Below are 22,102 nucleotides of genomic sequence, written 5' to 3'. Positions count from 1 at the left end.
AGCTTTATTGTGGTCCACAGACCCAAAATACACAGTACAAAAATAGTATATAAATTTGTTTGTCATGAGACTGTTGTATTTGCTTTTCTAAACAGGAGACATACAATTGCTTTTTCTTTTTTAAAAAAGGTACTACAGGGGCTCAGTAAACACATGGGTTGAGTGCATACCATACATTTAAAGTACATTATTTTGCTTAACTAATAATGGGAACTGCAGTTTATTAAGGATGCTGGGAATTGTAGTTATGTGGGGGGTAAACTGCTTTCCCCAAACAGTCTTGAGAACTGTAAACCCCCCCCCCCCAATTTTATTAATCTGGATTTTCAAGATAGCCTGCAAAGGAGAACCATAAAACAAATATAAAACAGATCAAAAACATCAGCAACAAAAGCAATTATCATAGCAACAGTAAAAATACAAAAAGCAGTACATATAAAATCAGTGAAAACCCTGAAATGTGGGTGTAATTTTCACTCTAGTTGTTCCTTAGGCCTTTGGGGTGAGGGGAGGCAGTCTTTCAGGAACAACAAAACTCCTCTGGTCTGACTCCTGTGGCTTGCTGATCATGTCACGTTTTAAAACGGAGGGAGTCAATGGGATGATCTCCACATCTGGCTGGACCCCAATTCCCATCAGCCCCAGCCAGCATGACCAAGAACAAGAAGCATGCTCACTTGCAAATGTTAAACAAATTTTAAGTTGTCTATTGTTCAACTTGAAAGTTGTACTAAACATTTAGTGGGTGGAAACCAGTCAAACTGGTTTTGAAGCTGGCCAGATAGAAACCTTTTTATTTATTGTTCTCTAGAGTACTTGTACTGTGCCCAAGTTCATAATTTTATTGAGTTCATAGCTGATTATGTTCTTCTTCAGCCATTAACGTGTGACAGTGAATGCAGCAACATGTAGAGTTCAAAATGGAACCTTGAAGCACCACCTGGTGTTGCCTTTTCCAGAGCCACCTCCAGTCAGGCATGCTGCTAGCGCATTAGTCCACATCAACCATTTTGATCAGAACCCGCATGCAAACTGCTACTTCACATGGATTGAAATATTCTTGTCATGATTTATCTTTCTTCCTGCATTGAACTTCCTCCCTTCCCTTATCACAGGGCCTCATTTTGCAGCCGTCAACCACAATAATGAAATTATTATTACCGATTTCCACAACCACTCAGTCAAGGTACGATGCTGTTACTTCTTCATAAATTGTAAAATCCCATTGACAATGCATTGAAGCCGTTACTCCAATATGTAGTTAAATTCACAGGTGTTGTGCATCAGCCAACAAGAAATAATTGTTTACGTTTAGAGGTGGGGAAATACTTGGATTAAGTCTCTTGCTTTGCTCTTTTAAAATAAAACTGTGTATCTTCTTTTAAATTGATTCAAGAAGTACGAAGTTGGATCTCTAGAAAGGAGCTCTTGGAGTCTTTTCACACCATCATTTTGACATGCTAGTTGTTCCCTGGTTACTCTTGTGCCAAGTATTCAGGATACTCTGGGTCACTTAACATAATTGCAAAATTACTACTTAGAAGTAAGCCATGTGTGCCATTGACTGCATAGGAAGCTACATTATACAAAGCTGGAATGAGGAATTTGATGGACCCTGGTCCATCTACTGCAAATCACCCAGAGATCTACGAATAGATCTCAGTCTGCCTTCTGCTCACCCTGCGCTCAGTGACCATTGCTACACCCTACAGAAGATGTATAGAGACCTTTCCAAGTGGGTTCTGTGACAAAAGTAATGTGTAGAACAATGCTAAGAGCAGCAGGAAGGCACAAGTCCCACGTGGGCAAGTGAAATGTGCCTTGGGCTATTATAGGGCTTCTTTCAATCTACAGTGGTACCTCGCAAGACGAATGCCTCGGAAGACGAAAAACTCGCAAGATGAAAGAGTTTTTCGTTTTTTGAGTTGCTTCGCAAGACGAATTTCCCTATGGGCTTGCTTCGCAAGACGAAACGTCTTGCGAGTTTGTTTCCTTTTTCTTAAAACCGTTAATACCAGGGTGCATCCGTGCTTTGCAAGACGAAAAATCCGCAAGACGAAGAAACTCGCAGAACGAATTAATTTCGTCTTGCGAGGTACCACTGTACATACAGCTGAGAAGTATAACTCTTAAGTTGGAGCTAAATGGGCAATTTTGAATTGAGACTGTTTTTCATAGGCTTCTGGAATTAGGCAGGAAATAACTGTTCTTGTGGTTTTGTATTACAATTAAGGAAGTAAGACCACAGGGGAGACCCTAAGTGGATTGTTGGCATTGTTTAGCAGCAGGGGGGCTCCTCTTTTAATAAACATATACCCTGAGAAGCAGCAATGGTTCAGCAATGCAGGATTTCCTAATGACAACAGAGGTTTTCAGTTCTATGGCCAGGCTCTGGCAAACAAGGAAATAAAATATGTTAGAAATCTTGACTGAAAATGGGGAAGAAATTTCATTGCCATCCTGCTAATAAAATGGAAGGGAACTCAAAGCCAATCTGGATTAAGCTCCTGGTTCCAAAAGTATGGCCCAACACATAGTTTTCAAAATACACTGTGGCCAGGATAGTAGCTAACATCCCCACTTCCTTCTAGCTTCCCTAGCAATACTGGAATGGGCAAGGGCAACTTTCCAAACCTTTCTCTGTAATTGTTGTGGCCTTGCAGCTCAGGGAATATTTTCGACACACTGATTTGTAGTATAACTAGAAAATGGCCTTGACCTTCTGCTAACTCCTACGTAAATGTTGCCACATTTCGTTTACACAGGACAGTCTACTATGTATCATGCCCAAAATACAAGGAAATGGAAGCATGCAAATATAATTTTATTGAAAAGCATGGATTGTATTATAAAGTTGTCATGAAGCCAAGCTTTCAAGCATACTTATGGGTGTGTGTGTGTGTGTGCGTGTGTGTGTGTAAAACAATTAGCTAACAGAAACAGTTTAATTTAAAATTGCTAGGAAAGCAAATCCTCACCCCCCTTCAGCTCTCCATGCGTGGGACTGTTACTGATTACAGTGAAAGGAAACCCCCACGTGGGAGGGAGAATGCACTAGGAAATTGGATTTGGGGCTCTTGTTTAAAAATGGGCATACATGACATTAATTCTGTAGTACTGGGCATCACACACTTTCAATTTTTGGAACTGAAAAAAAAATGTTTGCATGATGGGACTTCTAGTTTCTCTTCCCACCCTCCAGGCCCCCCAACACCTCCCGAACCCTCCAGAACAGATGTTGGGAGCATACAGAGAGCTGTTGGGAAGAGGAGAATAAGAAGGAACTGCATTGCACAAATGACTGTGTAATGCTAACCATGGTTTAGCACTATGGACATGAGTTGGAGTGAGCATGAGTGGCTTGTATGCCCACCCTCTTCATATGCAGTTGGGAGGAGGACTTTGGCAGCTTTACTTTCCCTAAATTGGGTTGCCATTGTATGCAAACCAAAGATAGTGGTTGATATCTAATTCTGGCCTGTTTCAAAACAAGCCAGCTATAAACTCTGCTCCTTTGAAGCTGGCTTCTTAAATTAACCTGGGTGCTCCCCACCCTCATTGAATCACCATCATTGGTTTGCTTGCAATGATAAGATTAGGAGAAAGTGAAAGTCAATTCTGATGGAAACCCACTCTCCCAGCCACACAGAAGGAGGGGAGGGGAGAATGCGTGAGCTTGAGTCACTATGGCTTATTCCAGCTTCTGCCTGCAATACTAAACAATGGCTTTCTGCTACATGTGACCTGATCCAGAGATGTGCAGTGGAATCCTATATGTGTTTGCAATAGGATCCTGTTACAGAAAAACAAAAAATGATTTTTGTGTGTGAGAGAATAATTTCTTCTTGCAAGCAAATCATGAACTGTAACCAGGGTTTGTTTGTGGCTTACCACACATGCTTTGTTTGGGAGAGATAAGCAATGAGTCTGGGTTCAGAAGCCACCATGGCTTAGCTCCCAGTAGCACAGCAGCAGTAGACTTAAGACCCTTGTTTGTTCAGCTAAGCCATTGTGTGTCAGCAGCTTAGGATGGCTTTAATATTTTAGGCTTTACAAAACAACAACTTGCTGGTTCCTTCTTGCACAGATTGCTATAATTTTCTTCTGCAGACAGTACTGTCATTTTTGGTTGGTTTAACTATACTTTTATCTATGACTTGGTTTCTTCCTGTTGCCTCAGAAAGGGAATGTTTGTCTTCCATTAAGTTTTGATTTATACGTCTGAGGATGATAACTGTTTAGTTTTGGCTTTAGGCTCTTAACCTTCATCATCAAGTACTATATAATTTGTGTCTTGATTTATTTTTTTTTAATTTATTCAGGTATTTAACCAGGAAGGTGAATTCATGTTGAAATTTGGATCTAATGGAGAAGGGAATGGACAGTTCAACGCTCCAACAGGAGTAGCTGTAGATTCTAATGGAAATATTATTGTAGCAGACTGGGGAAACAGTCGAATACAGGTGAACAAGTGATTTTTAAGTCAGTTGGCTCAGTATGATGTATGTTGTTTGGATGAGGATGTTTCCTCATCTTCGGGTCCAAGCATCCCATCTCCAAAATGTTCAACTACAACACAGTCTCTTGCATATTTACAAATGAAGTAAGAGTCCCATTGACTTTCCAACTCAGTCTTCCTCTGAGATTATTGTGCTCAGGAGATAAAATATCAATGAGTAATGGAGTAGCTGTGTAGTTAAGGGAAGGGAAACTTGTGGCTCTTCAGCTGGTAAGAAGCATATGTCAGGATTAAAGGTGTGCCCATGTTAGGATCTAAACACATCCTTCTGAGAGGAGTGGAAACCCCAAAGCATTGTCTGAATGCATGATTACCCTTTATCTCCCCTTGTACCCAATAAAAGGACTCACACACAAGATCTGAATTAAAGAATGATTTAACGTAAGGGGAATGCCAGCCTGTATGTTAGGAAAGAATTCTAAAATAAACCTCTTAAGTCTTAACAAGCATAACCTGAGTCCAGGTTCTTATTTCTAAGAACCCCAAGCCTCTAAATACAACAACAGCAAGAAGTGTTTCCTGTTCTAACCTGGTAGCAGACAACTAGATAGGGCAGATCATAGATAATAGTTTGATTCAATTTAAAATACTTGGATGTTTTGCGTTTCAGGACAAAACCCTCCTAAGGCAATTTACAAAAGATAATTACTCCATAAACCAAGTTCTAATATACCTATAAAACCCAATTACAGAAAAACTTAAGAACAACAGCAGCTGTTTCAAGCAATTTAGTACCCAACCCAGGGCACTTTTAAGAGAATGGAGTTCAAAACAGTTTTTTAAAATTTATATAAAGATGGGCCATGCATACTGAGAGAGAATTCCAAGGTTATTTGGGCCACTGTTGAAAAGGCTCTTTCTCTGATGCCCACCAGTCTGGTGGCTCTTAAAGGCAGGTCTGAGAGTTTTCTATGAGTGCAGACAGCCCTTCAGGTAACCTGTTCCCAAAATGTTTAGAGCTTTAAAGAGCAATGCCAGTGCTTTAAATTAAGCCTGAAAATGATTAGAAAGTATTGGTGTGTCTATGCTTTGAGCCTAGGTCCCAGCAAGCATCATTGCAGCTGCATTCCTGTTGTTGTTGTTGTTGTTGTTGTTGTTGTCGTTGTTGTTGTTGCTGCTGCTGTTATACCCGCCCATCTGACTGGGTTTCCCCAGCCACTCTGGGTGGCTGTGAACTATCTCTACAGCCTCCGGCAGATTAAATTATGTCAGTCTAGTCTGGGTGTGACCATGGCAGACTTTCAGCAGATAGGGTCATAGCTGGTGACTTTGCCACCTTCTACAATTCTATCTACTTCATGTGAATCTGTGTGGCTGCCTGCATTTATGCATATTAGCTTCTAGGTATCCACAGTTCACTGTCTTTGGCTGACATTCTCTCTTTGCCTTTTTCACAGGTTTTTGATGGGAGTGGATCCTTTTTATCCTATATTAACACATCTGCCGATCCACTTTATGGTCCGCAAGGTTTGGCCCTTACTTCAGATGGTCATGTTGTAGTTGCAGACTCTGGCAATCACTGCTTCAAAGTCTATCGATACTTACAGTAACAACTGCGGCGGCTCCTGCTCAAGAAGTTACTAGCCTCTGAGGGCCAACATAGATCTTTTTTGTGTGTAGGATGTCTACTTCTTAAATATTTCAATTTTAATACTGAAGGAGTCTCCAGTTTTTGTTTTTTTTAATTTCCAAACCTACCTTGTTTACATAGGACTTGCACCTCATACGTTACGCACTGAACTGATTATAAGGATTAACAAATAAGACCCTCTTCCCTCCCCACTGAATTTAGAGACAATGGGATACTAGACATGTGAACTGCGGCTTGTAGATCAGGCGTTCATGTAATTGACTTGGGGGGGGGGTGAGGTTCTGAAGGAGGGAAAATAATTTTAAAAGCAACATGATCTAAAGCGTTTATTTAACATGTGAATGGGAGCACTTGTTTAAAGCTTCCATTTTTGGAAATTGTTAATGTAGAGCATTATTTAACCCAGCAGGAAGTCTGGGAGTCTTCTAGATCGCATAGCGCTAGTAAGTATTACACTTGTAACATACTTCAGTCTTAGTAACTGTAATGAGTAGTTTCTTTTAGTAAAGAGATATGGTTAGCCCTTCCTGTCAGACCTAACACAGCTTAACTTCTAGCACTACAAAAATCAATGCAAACTTCTTGCCCTCTGTGGGATTGATGTACATGTTTATCAATTTTCCTATTGCTCAGTGTGTGTTGTAGGGATTTTTCCAGAAACCTGAAACTTCTAAAAAGCTATGGGAATATATTCCAATAGGGATAGATTACTGCTGGCACTTCATAAAATCAGTTTCCTATTAGCGCTGTACTGATTCATTAGGAAGTTAATTGCCATTATGTCAACCTCGCTAGCTTCACACCTGACACCCATGTTTCAGACAGGTTCTTGCTATGGTTTATGAAAGCAATCTGCTTTGTTCCAATTGCCCGTTTTCACATAGGATAATAAGCCACACATGTACCACATCTGAGGGCCTGCCTTGTGCAACCAAAGGAGAGTTTGGTGGTCAACAGTTTATTTTGTTTGTTTCTTTCATTTTGGGTAAAACCAAGGGTTACCAAAGCAGGTGTGCATTTGTTTGAATTCCAGAAAGACTGAGCACCAGAATTAATTGAACAAGTCTTGGAAGATCCTTATGAGTGCGAGAGTGTTCTACAGAGGGATTTCAAAAACTGTTCATGAGTTCCTCCATCATATGCGCATGTAGTGTGGGGAACAAAAGAACAAGGAGCATAAATGTAGGTGATAACAAACAGGAATGTGCATAACCCTGTGTATGAGAGAATGTTCTGAAAGGGTCTATTTCCCTCTCTTCCCCTTCCCACATACAAGTCTTGCAACTTATAATTATCAGATTCACCTCAGTGCTTGCAATGTGTTTTCTCCTTTTGCTTAAGTTATTTCCATCAAATACACGTTTGCCTACGTTGTTACATCAAGTGAGAAGAAAAATACATTTGACAGCAGTGTGGGGTCACGAATTGCCTCCGGCCTTATGCAAGAAGATTCCTGATGGTGTGGTTCATGAATCCCAAATTTTACGTTTTTCTTCTTGATCTTTGGTTTGACCTGTCAGGGTGGAATCTTAATATCAGCCAGCCTGCACTTTTGGGGTGGGTAGAGCCTTAAAACATTTAAATAATGAGTACAATGAGAAGACTTGCAAAAATGAAGATTATTACCTACTTTTTCCCACAATACAGTAACTAAAAAGTTGGTTGTTTTAAACTAAGGAATAGATAAACACTGTTTAAAGGCTTTTACTCCTTCTCACTTACTGTTATAAAATAAACATCTTAAATGAGTAATGTTAAGAATCTAAATTTATGGTTCCTGGATTAATATTTTTGAGTGTCTGCAAAGGCAATAGACAGACACTACATGCTGTTAGTCTCAGACACTGAACCACCTTGAAATCTATTTAAATTCTTTGTGAAAAGGGATATCCTATTTACAATTTTATATGTATTTATTAAGCCATGCAAGCAAAAACAAAACAAAAAAACCTTAAGCTGTCTCGTAATTGTTATTGAACTTTTAATATAAAGGAACTCACAAACTGTTAGGTATGTTATTACTATAGACGTAATTCACGACATATTGTCAAACCAATCTGGCTTAAAATTTTAGATGCTTATGCTTTTATAAACATGTTCTTGTGACAAAAGGAAATATTCACTTGAATGTTACTGTTCTTAGTTCGGCAATTTCTTAAACTGGATCTAGGAGCACAACTGTCCATCATGATAACTTCTCACTTCAAGTGAAGATCTGTGCTCACATCTCAATGGAATTTTTGTAGGAGCCCTTCCCAGTGAATTGTATTAGGGAAGCATCCAAACTTAAATTGTTATAAATTCACACTTGGAGACCATTTCATGCATGCGGACATTGTCCTTCAAATGCTTTCCTAAAGTAATTGTTTCTTAATCCTAGTAAGTAATACCTTAGTAATGTTGTATGTACTACCAACTCAAATTTTAATGATTGCTTATTTCCTTTACAACAAAGCTAACATATGTTAAGGGTAATGTGGCCTTTCCCTCAATATCAAACTTTTTTTTATATAAAAAAGATCCTGGTTCTTCCTTGACGAATTGTTAAGATTTATAATCTGTTGGTGATGCACACTATTTACAAACTGGTGCTAGTCTGGAGCATTGTTGAATTTCATGTTTTTGCCAGATGATATTTTGAAAGCTTACCAACATCAGCTAACTGAGAAGGGGGCAAAATGAGCGTTTGAAAATTAGCTAGCAATAATCAAAATGTTTCTTGCTCACCAATTTCCAGTTGTTCACAATTGTTGCCCTTTACCTGGTTAGCTGATGGAAGAAATGAAAAAATAACCATTGTATAAATGTAACTTCTTTTTTTAAAGTCATTTTTGGGGGGCCGGGCAAACATTTGCCAGAATTACAGAGTTTACAAAGGCAGGGATAAGGCACCTGTGGCTCTGCTGATATTGTTGGACTCTTAACTTCGATCAGCCCCATGGGCCAGTGATCAGAGATGATGGAATCTGTATTGCAACATATGAAAGGCCACACATTCCCAATCCCTGATCTAAGGCATGACCCATCCCCACTTACACTGCCAAACCCCCAGCCCTAGGACACAGCTGCACTGCAGACTTAAAATGGATTAGTAGTAAAAGGTTGCCCCATGGTGTTTTTTTGGTGATTCTGGTTTATGTTTGCAGTGTCCATCTTCTGTCAAGTGGTGCCCAAAGATAGAGTAATAAGTAGTAAATGCATCACGAGCAGTGCAAATACATGTGTTTATTAAGGTAAACACTTGCTAAAAATAAGCCTAAAAATGTTGTCAGTTCATTTTTCAATAAACTCGCAAACTGTACATTGAATGATTTTTTTAAACTGTAAAAAAGGAAAACTGATAAATACTAGTAAAGTTTTTACACTGATTTAAAGTTTCAGCAAAGTAGCAAGAAAAATATTGTCTATTGTTGTTGTCCTTCGTAAACATTACAGGGCTTTCAACTTTACAGCTGATTTTTTTTCTTTGATGACTAAGGATCTAGTGTTGCCATAATGAAAACAAGTGCCCATTAAGTTATGCTTGTTGTGTGAGGAAATGACTATTTTAATTTTCTTTTTAATGGATGACAGTAAGAAACAAAATGTTAATGTCCATTGAAAATGCTGTTGAAGATGAACTGTGAGCAATGATTTTCAAGGTCTGTGTTTGGAGAATGTATGGGAGATGTTTGTATTTAGCATAGGATGATTCCAAAATGGTGGTAGTTTCCGATGAATGTACCACGCTTAAGTGGATGTTTGTGAGCAACACAGCCTTAACCCTGGTGGTTTGCTTTCTTGCTTTATGACATGGGAATGTTCCATAATGTGCATCGTGTATTGTAATCTCCCTGCGCTAGAAACTGAATTGTTCAATATGTTGTACCTTTCCAGTCCTTGGAGTGAACGACTTTTTTTGTACATTCCAGCTTTGTAAGCCAGTTTCATATGGTTTGTTTAAAGAATGCTATAAAGTCTTGCACTCTCTGAAAACGATGCTGAAGTATCTTAAGTCAATTTTTCTTTCTTTCCCACCACAGCCATGCACCCTCTCTTGATGAGAAGAAATATAAACTATGTCTAGTTAAGGCTGAGGATGAAAGGTGTTCATTGAAGAGTGTTTGTGTGTAGGTTTAGCTTTGTGTATGCCATGGTATTTTTATGCTTTATCTAACAGAGAAAGCTGAAAAGAAAATACCTTGTGTTGGAACAATAGGAAAATTCAGTCAAATGTGTATCTTTTATCATGCACAAACCCCAGAAATAAAAATAAATGAATAATGTGTGTTTCCTTTTTCCCCCCACATTTCCTTTTTTTTTTTTTTACAATGTTGTATTGATTTGTTTGTATTGCTTTGTTGAGCACTTCTTGTTAATAGGGCAGAAGAATATACAGTATACTGAAGAACATAATTTTATAACACATATACAAAGAAGCAGAGGGGAAGGCATTCTAATGAACATTAGGTCATCTCCACACATACGTACACCCAAGGCATAGAGGGTGTGCTAAAATCCCGACTTCAGGCCCTGATATCCACATGTTCAGCATGAAATTTGAAATAGGAGCTGTGAACTGGCTGAGAAACTCTGCTACCAGTGCACCTACTGGAGGTCTATAGTACAGTAAGTAGCTGATAGTGTTTTTATGTGTCCTGTTTGCCCAAGTAGCGAAAATTCTGCAAGAGTCCAGTTTTCTTTATAAGAGTAAAGTAGCACTTGAGACTTTTAGGATTACTTTGTTGGTTTACCAATGTACAGGAAGCATGTAGTGGAAACAGACTTTTATGCTGTAGATAGTACTATTGCTAATTCTGACTAAGCGACCCCTTCGGTTCTCCAAATGCAGAAAAACCTACTGCATGATTTGTGGTAGTGACGCAAGCTGCGTTTGCGGCTGTTTAGAGGTTTTATTTACAGTGAAGTGGTATCCAAATATCTTTAAATAAAAGAAGCACCACATCCTTTCAAAGGTTCTCGTGTGAATTAACTGTGTTTCATAATCTTTGCAGGTAGACATACTACTTATGCGGGATTGCATTGGAGGCATAGCAGAATACTGCAGATAGGTTTTCTCGCTCTTGTCAGATGTAGAGTGAGGAGCAGGGAGAAAGCCCCGTGCAAAAAAATGCTGCGGAACATAGACTTGGGGGGGGGGGGGGGAGGTTAGATTAGAGTCCCGGAAGCCGGCTGAAGCGTGGTCCTTTTATTTTCCAGACTGAAAACGCGCTACTGTTTTATCTTGCTGCGCGTTTGTTCCTTGTTTCAGACGTCTATATTGTGGGCTTATTGATAACTTTATTTAGATAACTAACTAACTAACTAACTAACTAACTAACGCTGCGAGTTTGGAAGATACTGTGTTCCAACAGCGGTCATTAAAAACGTACTAACAAATAAAGAGCAAATCAACAACGGGAAAAAAAACCCCCAAACCCTCCACGGAAAACAAGCAAGCAAACGTATCTGCAATCCAAACCCAGCAACTGAGATGCCAAAAGCTTGGCTACAGCGACATCCATTTTGGGAGGGCGGGGGATTAAGGGAAGCAGGTGAAAACGTTCCCGGAAGTGTGTTCTCTGGCGCGCGCCTCTCCCACTTTTCTGTCTCCTAGCTCTATGGAGATAAGGGTGGAGCGAGAGAGGCGGCGGCGAGTTATAAAGGGCAGGGCCGGCTCGGCGGGGCTGCAGTACCTCCTTAAAGGCGCCAGGTGGCGGTAGCTTACCAGGGAGGGAGGGGGCGGAGCAGCGTCGGCGTCTCTTCCCCCTCAAACTCAAATTCCCGCCATCCGGGGAGGGAAGGAAGAGACATGGTAAGCTATCGCCGCCGCCGCCTCTTGGGCTCTCCGCGCTCGTGCCGGGCTCCTCCCGCGCTGCCAACCGGTTCCCTGTGCGGCGGGGATGCTGTGGCTGAGGGCGGGTTCAGGTTGCAGTGGAGCGGGGGGAATGCGCTGCTCGCGGGGTCGGCGCAGGCGGCTATTCGGCAGGCGCAGCGAGGAGGGGGCGACCCTTTAAAGTAGCTCTCCTGCTCCCTTGCTTTATATGAGAGCACAGCTGCCTCAGAAAAAGTCCACGTTAATGGACTTCTTTCCCATATATTTGTGGGACATCTATCCCATATATAGTGTCTGTGTGTACACACATACATACATATATATATATATATAGACACACACACACACACACACACACACACACACACACACACACACACTGTATATATAAGGGATGCAGGTGGCGCTGTGGGTTAAACCACAGAGCCTAGGATTTGCCGATCGTGAGCTCCCGTTGCTCTGTTCCTGAATAGTCATTCTTCTGAATACCGGGAGGCAGAGCACAGCCATTGTGGCTAGTAGTCATTGATAGCCCTCTCGTCCTCCACGAATTTGTCCAATCTTTTTTTAAATCAATCTAGGTTGGTGTGCAGTGATGTGGGTGGCGCTGTAGTTTAAACCGCAGAACCTAGGACTTGCCGATCAGAAGGTCGGCAGTTCAAATCCTCACGATGGGGTGAGCTCCTGTTGCTCGGTTCCAGCTCCTGCCAACCTAGCAGTTCAAAAGCACATCAAAGTGCAAGTAGATAAACAGGTACCACCAGTGGCGTAGCGTGGGTTGTCAGCACCCGGGGCAAGGCAAGTAATTTGCGCCCCCTAACCCGTGGATTTTAGCACTCGGGTCTCTTCCACTAGATTAGTTAAAGAAACCCTTACCCCCTAAGCACATGTATTGTTTGTTATGAAAATACTGATGTAATTAAAGTAAAATGCATCTAAATACAAGTTTATTTTCAAACACTTTATTGAGTGCGAACATGCATTACACATTCTCCACATTTTCAGCAGGTCTATGAATACAAATCTACAAATGTAGTAACCTAGCATGGGCCATGCTATTATATGTCGTCTCACAACCATCGTAAACGACAAAAAAATATCAAGAACAAAAACTAAACATCAAAATGGAACCATACCCTGGAGATGATCCAAGACTGGGCTAGGTGGAGCCAACTTCCTCAATCCTGTACCTCTAATTGTAATTCTTTAATAGAAGTGCAAGATATCAATCTGTATATACAGATTAATTTAAATTCGCCTGCTTTTAATTAGCGCAAATTTTTCAACAACAGAATTGAAATCTACATTAAAGTCTCTCTCAATGGACAGTTTTGCTAGATTACTCAGTCGTTCTTGGCTCATTGCAGCGAGAGAGAGTGAGTGAGCCAGATAGGGGCAGAGAGCTGCGAGTGTGAGCGCGCCCCCCCCCAGATGTTGCGCCCGGTGCGGCCGGCCACCCCTTCTATCCCACCCTTCTTCCAAGATAGCCCCCCGAACTATCTTCTATGTTGTCCTCTCAACCACCCTTCGAGGTAGGCTAGGGCTGAAAGTGATAGTGAATTGTGTCATTGTGCCTGCGGTCAGAATGGCGGGGGGGGGGTGACGTCTCTCTGAAGACAGCCATTGATTTTGATGGGAGATAAGCAAACATTAGCTAGATAAACAGGTGAGATAGGTGTCCTTTTTGTAGTTGTATTCAGCAGTGTGCCATTGAGGCATTCATAGTGGTTTATACCAGACAAGGTATAAGGGGTCAGGGGACCACCAGCAGTCAGTTAGTTTCATTTGGAGGGACCCCGGAAGGTCTGTGGATTTATGGCTGGAAGACTGCTCATCCAATGTGTGAAATGTTCGTATGGATTTCTAATGATATTTTCACGTTAAGCTTTTGAGATGGGAGTGGGCTAAATATTTAAATTTCCTCCCAAAACCTGCTTGCATACTAGCGAAAGGCAGCAAGCTCCTGGTCTTTGTGCATGGACTATAGCATAAGTTTGAATGACCAGTTGGTCATTTCTCCATAGCCTTTGATTATAGTGCACATACTCAACAAGTAAGTTTCAATGAAAAGGAAGACACGCAGGAAGATGTGGGAAGCTGACTTACAATACCAGCATCCTATATGATAAACTTTAATTCTTATTCTTTGTCTGGTTTGCAAGTACCAGTAGTAGGCTTTCATGCGCACAACTAGTAGAGATGCAGCTGCTTATCCACACTGCAGTGCCACGAACCTGCAGGAAATACCTTGCAGACTAGCACCGCTCAGTAAATGAAATGAGGGGTTAAAAACCTCTGTTTGAGTTGAGCAGGTCAGTTACCACAACCTCTCTTCCAGCTCCGCTTAAGTTCTCATGCTGCTGAGTTTTTAACACTTAGAACACCTTTTGCTTCTCACACATTCTGAGAATCACAAGTAAAACCACGCTGGGTTAAAGAGCATGTAGATGTCAGCATTTCCAGGCATGTATAACAGAACTCTCTGTAGGACAGAAACTTAATATTGCATCTTGTCACTGCTTTGAGTTGGAAACCCATGTCCTGGCATGCTTACCTAATGTGCTTCCCCAAGAGATTGAAAGGATTTTTTTCCACACTGTGGCTTGAGACTTTTTTATGCAATATGTCTCCCATGTGCATTTGAGTCTTTGTGTTATGCTCCCCAGATATAACACATATAACAGAGCATGTGTCCCAGCCATGTATTTAATATTTTGCCTGGTAGCCACGGGCAACTAGGAATTTTGTGCAGGTGAATGAATTGGCTGATGGAAGAGGGGTAGATCTCTCTCCATTTCTTCTCCTCCAGTCCACTTGGTTTCTGTGGATTAAGTAGACTCGGCTATGTCTTTTCTCCAAGCCTATTTAAGAAAAAGCTTTTTTTTTTAAATAAAAAAATAGCCAAGGCCATTATTTTGTGTTTCCACGCTGGTCATAGAGAAGGGATTCCACCTACTCTGCAAGCAGGATGGAAACACAGACTATACAAGCTCTTTCAGGGCTATGGTTTGTTTTGTTTGCTGGCAAGTATATTGTGGTCTCATTTACAAGGCCACTGTGACACACATTTATGTATTACTAAGGATGTTGCTGCTGGGGGAGGGGGGAGCAGCCCTCTTGCTTAAAAAATATGCATTCTATTACAGTGGTACAATGGGTTACAAATGCTTCAGGTTACAAACACTTCAGGTTACAGACTCCGCTAACCTGGAAGTAATACCTCAGGTTAAGAACTTTACCTCAGGATGAGAACAGAAATCACACGCCGGCGGTGCGGCGGCAGCGGAAGGCCCTATTAGCTAAAGTGGTGCCTCAGGTTAAGAACGGTTTCAGGTTAAGAACAGACCTCCGGAACAAATTAAGTTCTAAACAGGTGCCGCTGTACTGGAAATGAGCTGTGCATAGCAACCCTGTGCATGCTTAATTTGGAATATATCCAACTGAAGGAAGTGTGACTTCTAAGGAGACGTGTAGATGCAAAAGTATCAAGTATTCAAAATGTATTGATTATTCTGGGAAGTCTCAGATTTTCCTACTGTATGCCATCTCTTGGCATGGCATAGATGAGAAAGGCAAGGGAAGAGAGGCTTGGAGTAAGCAAACAATTACTTCTGTGGTAGTTTACTTAAAAAGAAGAAGCTTATACTGCAGGTGGTGTTAGTCATTGTTTCAAATGTTGTTACTCATCCTAAATGTGCTGCCTGCCAATATTCTGAATGTGGGTCATCATGCTTGATAATGCTTGTGGTGCATAATGAATGGTGGAATCATATGCTTACCTGAAAGAGTGTCCCACAGAATTCAGAATAGACATGTATAGGTTTGAGTGTAGGACAGGCTAGGAATATTTAGGATTCATTCAAATGTATTTGGAAGGAGAGGTTATGTAGTTTGCAGCAAGAGTCCTGGGCATACCATTATGGGTTCCCCTCCGACCCTTGACTTTCCCTGTAACAGCTAATTGCTAAGCTTCTTAAAAAAAATTAAAAGTGCCAACAACTGTTGCAAATAAAACCCAGGAGATCGCTCTGAATGTGCATTCCCACTCATATTCTCAGAATTGCATGCAATTTTTATTCAAGGGGGGTTGTCACAGCAGGCTTTTCTTCTGAAGGGCTGAACATGAACAGAAACTGATTCTGCATATCCTGGTAATTAGGTCTTAGTAGTTCATCGACTACATAGGCCAAAATCAATATAATCTAATAATACCAATTAAAGTCTTAATGGACTTATGTTGTCAGACCCATACCAGGTGCAACACCATGACCTCATAACGTTTCATGCCACCTTTCTTTCCCATCTTTTAATTCAGCACCATTTATGACCTTTATCCTTCCAGCAGAGATTTAGCCAATTCACTCATTTGGATTCAAGCCAAGGTGGAAGGTTCTTGCATAGTAGGCTTATAACTATAACCCAAACTAAAACACTACTTACAGTCCATATGGGAGGCATAGGAAGTTAATGTGTATTACTGAGCAGTTTGATTGTTGTTTTTTATTGTATCTTTTATTGTATCTTTTATTTTTTTGTATTTATATTCTATTCACTGCTTTGGGGGCTTTTGAGCCAAAGCACTCTGTTTATATAAACAACAACATAACATGTTTTCCCCCCTATTCAGTCAAAGAAAAGGGGGCTGAGTGTTGAAGAGAAGAGAACACGGATGATGGAAATATTTTTTGAAACAGTAAGTAATACTTTGTTGTTGTAGGTAACATTATGAATGTTTCACAGTGAGCATGTATTGACCCAGAATTGAAACATACAGTTGCCAAATGTGTGTAGGGCTGGCCCAGAACTGATTGCTGCAAACTGAATGCTTGTGCCAGAAGCCCCCATAATGTCAGAAAGGATGTGTACTACAGTGGGGTGTACTCTCAGCTTGCACAGAGAGCTGGCTGTATCAAAACCAGTATGAGAGCCTTTGACCTGCATTCTCCTTCTGGTATGGTGAGCACCTATTGAAGATGGCTACCTGTGTGGTTGACAACCAGGACCGCATTAATTAAAGCAGAGATGTTTAAACCCCACACATTCTTGGACTACAGCTCCCATCATCCCCAACCATTAGCCATGCTGACAGACTGGTGGGAATTGGAGTACAGCAGCATTTTGAAGGGATGCAGCTTTTCCATTCTTTCTTTAAAGTAAGATGTTCCAAGATGTTTTCAGAAATCAATCTGTATGTAGCTCTGAATTGCATAAACCTAAATGACCCCTAGACGGTTAAGTCCAGTCAAAGGTGACTATGGGGTGCGGCGCTAATCTTACTTTTTAGGCCAAGGGAGTCGGTGTTTGTCCAAAATGCAGAAATGTCTTCATGCTTGAGACTTCATATATATATATATATATATATATATATATATATATATGTATGCATATGTATATATATGTGTGTGTGTGTATGTATGTGTGTAAACTACAGTTCTCAAGGTTCTTTGGGGAAAAGCTATGACTGCTAAAATGGTGTGAGAGTGCTTTCAATGTACAGTATGGTATGGAATATGACCTTAGATAATTCCTGGGAGCTTTCGTTGCTCCCAGAAAGGCGCAGGTAGGAAATTAATCAGAAGGATAACCAGTTCCCATATGTGAAAGCAGTAATGTGGTGCAGTAACTTATGTAAGCTGCAAAGAGCACTGAGTCATAAATGTTACTCTTAAAACCACAAGCCCTTAGATTAATTGAAGGAATTTCAGAGTCACTGTATGATTATGGATGATGTGTATGTTGTTTTTATTTTATTTGTGACAGAAAGATGTATTCCAACTAAAAGACATTGAGAAAATTGCTCCAAAAGAGAAAGGAATCAGTGAGTACCTAGACTTATTTCCCACCAACCTTTTACTCATAATAGCAAACAGTTTTGCCAGGGAATCACATCATAGCTGTCAGCTTTTCCCTTTTCTTGCGAGGAATCCTATTCGGAATAAGGAAATTTCCCTTAAAAAAGTGGAAACGTTGACAGCTATGTATCACATCCTGTTCACGCATAAACTTTAAGAACGTGATCTAAATAGCAGTATTGTAAGGAACTATACGAGTGCTGTGCTCTTCATGGTGTAGGTGAGGGGTAGGGAACTGGATCTGACCATCAGGCAGATCCTTACTTCTTCCTTCCACCCCTTGCCCCATGGGCCACGTTTGGCAGGTTGATGTGGGTGCCCACATATCAATCACCTGTTTTCACAATCACACCAGGAAACCCATTTTTGTGTTGGTGTCAATTAGCTGATTGTTGGGATTTGCACAGCACCATGTATGGAGTTATGCAAGCCTTGACACTTACCTGGTTGTCGGTGCTTGCAGAAAGCTATGCACAGGTATTTGCAGGAGTTGCCAATCTGCTGGTCTGTGGTGCTTGCAGACTCCCTTTGGTCCAACCACTTATTTGCATGCCTCATACCTGATGTGGGTGTGGCTTGGCTAGAACAGCCTGATGGACCAGATGGAGAGACCCAGTGGACTGAATTAGGCCTGCAAGCTGGACAGTTCCCCATAGTTGCTGTAGGCTGATAAGGGAGGAACAAGGGAGAATCAAAACATACTGACCTTGTTGTTTGTGTGGAATTTCTACACACATATAACACTTCTTGCTCCATAATTACAGTGGTGCCTCGCAAGACGAAATTAATCCGTTCCGCGAGTCTCTTCGTCTTGCGGTTTTTTCGTCTTGCGAAGCACGGCTATTAATGGCTTAGCGGCTATTAACGGCTTAGCGGCTATTAACGGCTTAGCGGCTTTAAGAAAAAGGAAGAAAACTCGCAAGAACTCGCAAGACGTTTCGTCTTGCGAAGCAAGCCCATAGGGAAATTCGTCTAGCGAAGCGACGCAAAAACCGAAAAACCCTTTCGTCTTGCACGTTTTTCATTTTGCGAGGCATTCGTCTTGCGGGGCACCACTGTAATATATAATTGAAATGCTAAAAATGGACTGTGGGGGGAGGGAGTTGTTTTCTTCTTTGGCCAGACAAGTGATTTATTTATTTTTTTATAAAAGGTGAATGCTTAATTTTTTTTGGTTCTGTAGCCATTTTAGGAATTCAAAGTATAATTGTTTCTGACATACCTGCCAAAGAGACCAGTTCTATTCCCTGTGTTCCTCTGCAATATGTCAGCTGTGGTTATGCCATCTGTGTGCCAGATTTGGGCAGCAGGGGGACACAGAGAGGCAATTTCAGCAATGCTTAAACAAGTCTTAAATTTTTTTACTCTACAAATTTTCTGTATTCTGAACAACATCTAAATCAGGGGTTGCATGGCTAGTAGTCAGAGATGAGATGATGGGAATTGTATGCCAACAACATTTCAAGAGCCAGAAATTCCCAAAACCTGCTCTAGATATGATGAGTTGTATCCAATTGACATTATTAAAAATTACTAATGTAGAATCATTCATTTTAGTGGGCGACCCCGAGTACAACTTGATTCAATACACTAAATAACTTTTATTTGGGCTGATTTTGGAGACTAGAGCTAAGTTTTCTGTGCCTGAGACTTTGTGTGCATTTCCTTTTGACTAGTTTATTTTAGAAATTATAATGAGCTGTGAGATTTAAGATGGCAAGGGCTAGATACCCAAATAAATAAAACTTGCATCATGCTACTATTCAGAATTATCTTGGAACAGGTAGAATATAAAAACAATACCCCTTCCAGTTTAATTTAATAAATAATAATAGTAATAATAATAATACCATGACCTCGCAACGATGGCTGTTGAATGAGTTCAATAAGTCCCTTGGAAACTACAGACGTGGCCTCTTGACATCTTCCAGGATAATAATTCCCACTCACATTATACAGAGCTTATAACCCATCTACTCTCAGTAGCCAGAAGCATCATAGCCAGACTGAAGAGACCTGTCAGGAGTAAACATGGTCCAATGGTATCAAATAGTATAGGAAACAGCCTTATTAGAAGAAAAATTAACCAATAACTGACATGGGGACAAATAGAAGAAGACACCTTCACCCTGGTTGGGTTCCCCTTTATCACATACATAGCCCAAGAAGACAACAACAATAATTCACTGTCAGCATACAAATCAATAGGTCTAGCCTGACCCAAAAACCCACACACTCACACACATAAACAAAGCCAACCAAAGACAACCAAGCACATCCTAAGCCACCCCAACCTTTTTCACCACCAAGGAAATATATCAGGTGAATAGAAAGAGAACCCACACACGTGACGCTGACACAGAACCCCACACATACACTAAGTAGAAAAATAGAAGCTTTGCCACTCCACCCCACCCTTTGCTCCCTCCCCTTCTTTCCCCCCTCTTTTCTTCCCAACCTAAATACTGCATGCAACACTAATGTCTCACAACAAATGTAAGTGATCTGTAGAAAACACAACTTGAAAAAAGAGACAATGCACATATTTTTGTACACTAAGAAATCTTTAATAAACATTAATTTAAAAAGAAGGTACAGTGGTACCTTGGGTTAAGAACTTAATTCGTTCTGGAGGTCTGTTCTTAACCTGAAACTGTTCTTAACCTGAAGCACCACTTTAGCTAATGGGGCATCCCGCTGCTGCTGCGCCGCCGGAGCACGATTTCTGTTCTCATCCTGAAGAAAAGTTCTTAATCCAAGGTACTATTTTTGGGTTAGCGGAGTCTGTAACCTGAAGCGTCTGCAACCCGAGGTACCACTGTACTGGTACTGACAGTAGCATACCCTATAGAACCACCCTCAGTTATTCCGCTAGAGTAGAGTCTTATGTCATCTTCTGAGGAATATGTCACATGAATATTTTCCCATCACGTGACAATTTTCATGCCTTGTGGCAGAGATTCTCTTAGAAGTGCAATATGAGCTTCCTGGGTCAGGCCAGCATCCTGTTCTCACAGTTGCCAGCCTATGGGAAGCTCAAGAGTAGGGCCTGTATTTGCTCATGCTCAGCAACCCTAATTTAATCCATACTGTCCTGCAGTGACTGGCAGAATTTTCCCAAGTACAATACTTGTAGTATTTAGTATGGTTTCAGAATTAGCCAGAGTTCTCAATGTCCAGTAAAAGTGTTGTAATGCAGTGTTTGTGTCCTTGACAGCTGCTATGTCGGTGAAGGAGGTCTTACAGAGCTTAGTCGATGATAGTATGGTGGACACGGACAGGATTGGGACTTCAAATTATTTTTGGGCTTTTCCAAGTAAAGCTCTTCATGCAAGAAAGCGTAAACTGGAGGAACTGCAGAATCAGGTAATTCAAGGTTTGTAGTCTACCTGCCATCCACCACACATGGATGGAGGGATGCCTCCATCCATGGCTGTTGGCCAGCATCATTTCAAGTAACATTTCCCCCTCTTCTATTCTCGCAGTTAATAAACCAACATGTTGGTGGTTGTAAACCTGGCCTGTTACATAATTTGAAGCCACTGGCCTTTTCTCTCAAATATTTATTCATTACAACTATTTATAATCCGTTCTTCAGGGCACAAAGACTTTCAGAATGTCTCTACATGTAACCTAGTTCTTTGGCCCTAGGCATATGTTTCGAGCTGTATGCTTAATAGATAGCACTTAAAATATTTACTGGGCGTAATAATCATTTTGCATCCAAGATGTTTAAGTTCTAGATTATGACCTCAGCATTCATAGCCTTAACTATGATTAACTTAGATGCATACATAGTTAAGGGCAGCAGGGCGTGGGGTGGAGGAATAATCCAATGTATGGTCTCTTTTCAAAAAGCAGAGTTTGTACCTTAGGGAAGGTTGGAGGAAATACACAATCCCATGGTCTGTTCTTGATTTATTTACTACTGTGAAGGAACAACAGTTTGTTCCATCTGTGCTGACCCTTCTACAGAATTAGTTGATTCTTCAATGAAATAATTATTAAATTAAAATATTCCTCTCTCTGGGAAATGATCTCAGACTCGTATTTTCCCCTGTCGTGGATAGTGTGCCATCTAATCAAGCTGAAGTAAAGCATTGATAGCTTAAACCAAATTACTTTGGTAATTACAAAGCACCACTAACACAGAATCTAGTGAAAAATATACAGGGGTGTATTGGTTCCTTTAAGGAAATGAAATTCTAAGATTCATATGGAATGAATACAGTTAATTTTTCAGTGAATGAATGCCCTGTAGAATGGGACATTTTAAGTGCTTGCTCAAACTACTTCCTAACAACTTAGAAATCTCTTGTGACTTC

The 22,102-nt window shown here is 40.8% G+C and overlaps 2 protein-coding genes and 1 long non-coding RNA gene across 7 annotated transcripts in view; 2 read left to right on the top strand and 1 right to left on the bottom strand.

Annotated features, from left to right (window-relative positions):
* TRIM2 (tripartite motif containing 2) overlaps window positions 1-10,373 on the top strand; it is a 52,794-nt gene extending 42,421 nt beyond the window's left edge. For all 5 annotated transcript variants that reach the window (XM_083755637.1, XM_083755639.1, XM_083755635.1 and 2 more), the window contains exons 10-12: window positions 1,116-1,186; window positions 4,323-4,463; window positions 5,917-10,373. In XM_083755637.1, coding sequence (XP_083611763.1) covers window positions 1,116-1,186; window positions 4,323-4,463; window positions 5,917-6,069 — 365 coding nt within the window. In that variant the 3' untranslated portion in view covers window positions 6,070-10,373. The remainder of the gene's footprint in view (window positions 1-1,115; window positions 1,187-4,322; window positions 4,464-5,916) is intronic.
* Window positions 10,374-11,744: 1,371 nt separating this feature from the next.
* The window catches only part of MND1 (meiotic nuclear divisions 1), a 34,425-nt gene continuing 24,067 nt past the window's right edge, over window positions 11,745-22,102 (top strand). The window contains exons 1-4 of the mRNA XM_083756061.1: window positions 11,745-11,904; window positions 16,553-16,618; window positions 17,686-17,743; window positions 20,995-21,143. Of these exons, the coding sequence (XP_083612187.1) occupies window positions 11,902-11,904; window positions 16,553-16,618; window positions 17,686-17,743; window positions 20,995-21,143 (276 nt within the window). The 5' untranslated portion in view covers window positions 11,745-11,901. The remainder of the gene's footprint in view (window positions 11,905-16,552; window positions 16,619-17,685; window positions 17,744-20,994; window positions 21,144-22,102) is intronic.
* On the bottom strand, window positions 18,533-18,814 carry LOC310852616. Its single transcript, XR_014568323.1, has 2 exons — window positions 18,662-18,814; window positions 18,533-18,627 (listed from the first exon to the last, which is right to left on the bottom strand). It is a non-coding gene; the product is annotated as an uncharacterized lncRNA (long non-coding RNA).

Source organism: Podarcis gaigeae (assembly GCF_964106915.1).
Source record: "Podarcis gaigeae genome assembly, chromosome: 9".
NCBI classification, from domain to species: domain Eukaryota; kingdom Metazoa; phylum Chordata; class Lepidosauria; order Squamata; family Lacertidae; genus Podarcis; species Podarcis gaigeae.
Note: the sequence above shows the minus strand (reverse complement) of the source record. Positions and strands in the feature narration are given on the sequence as shown.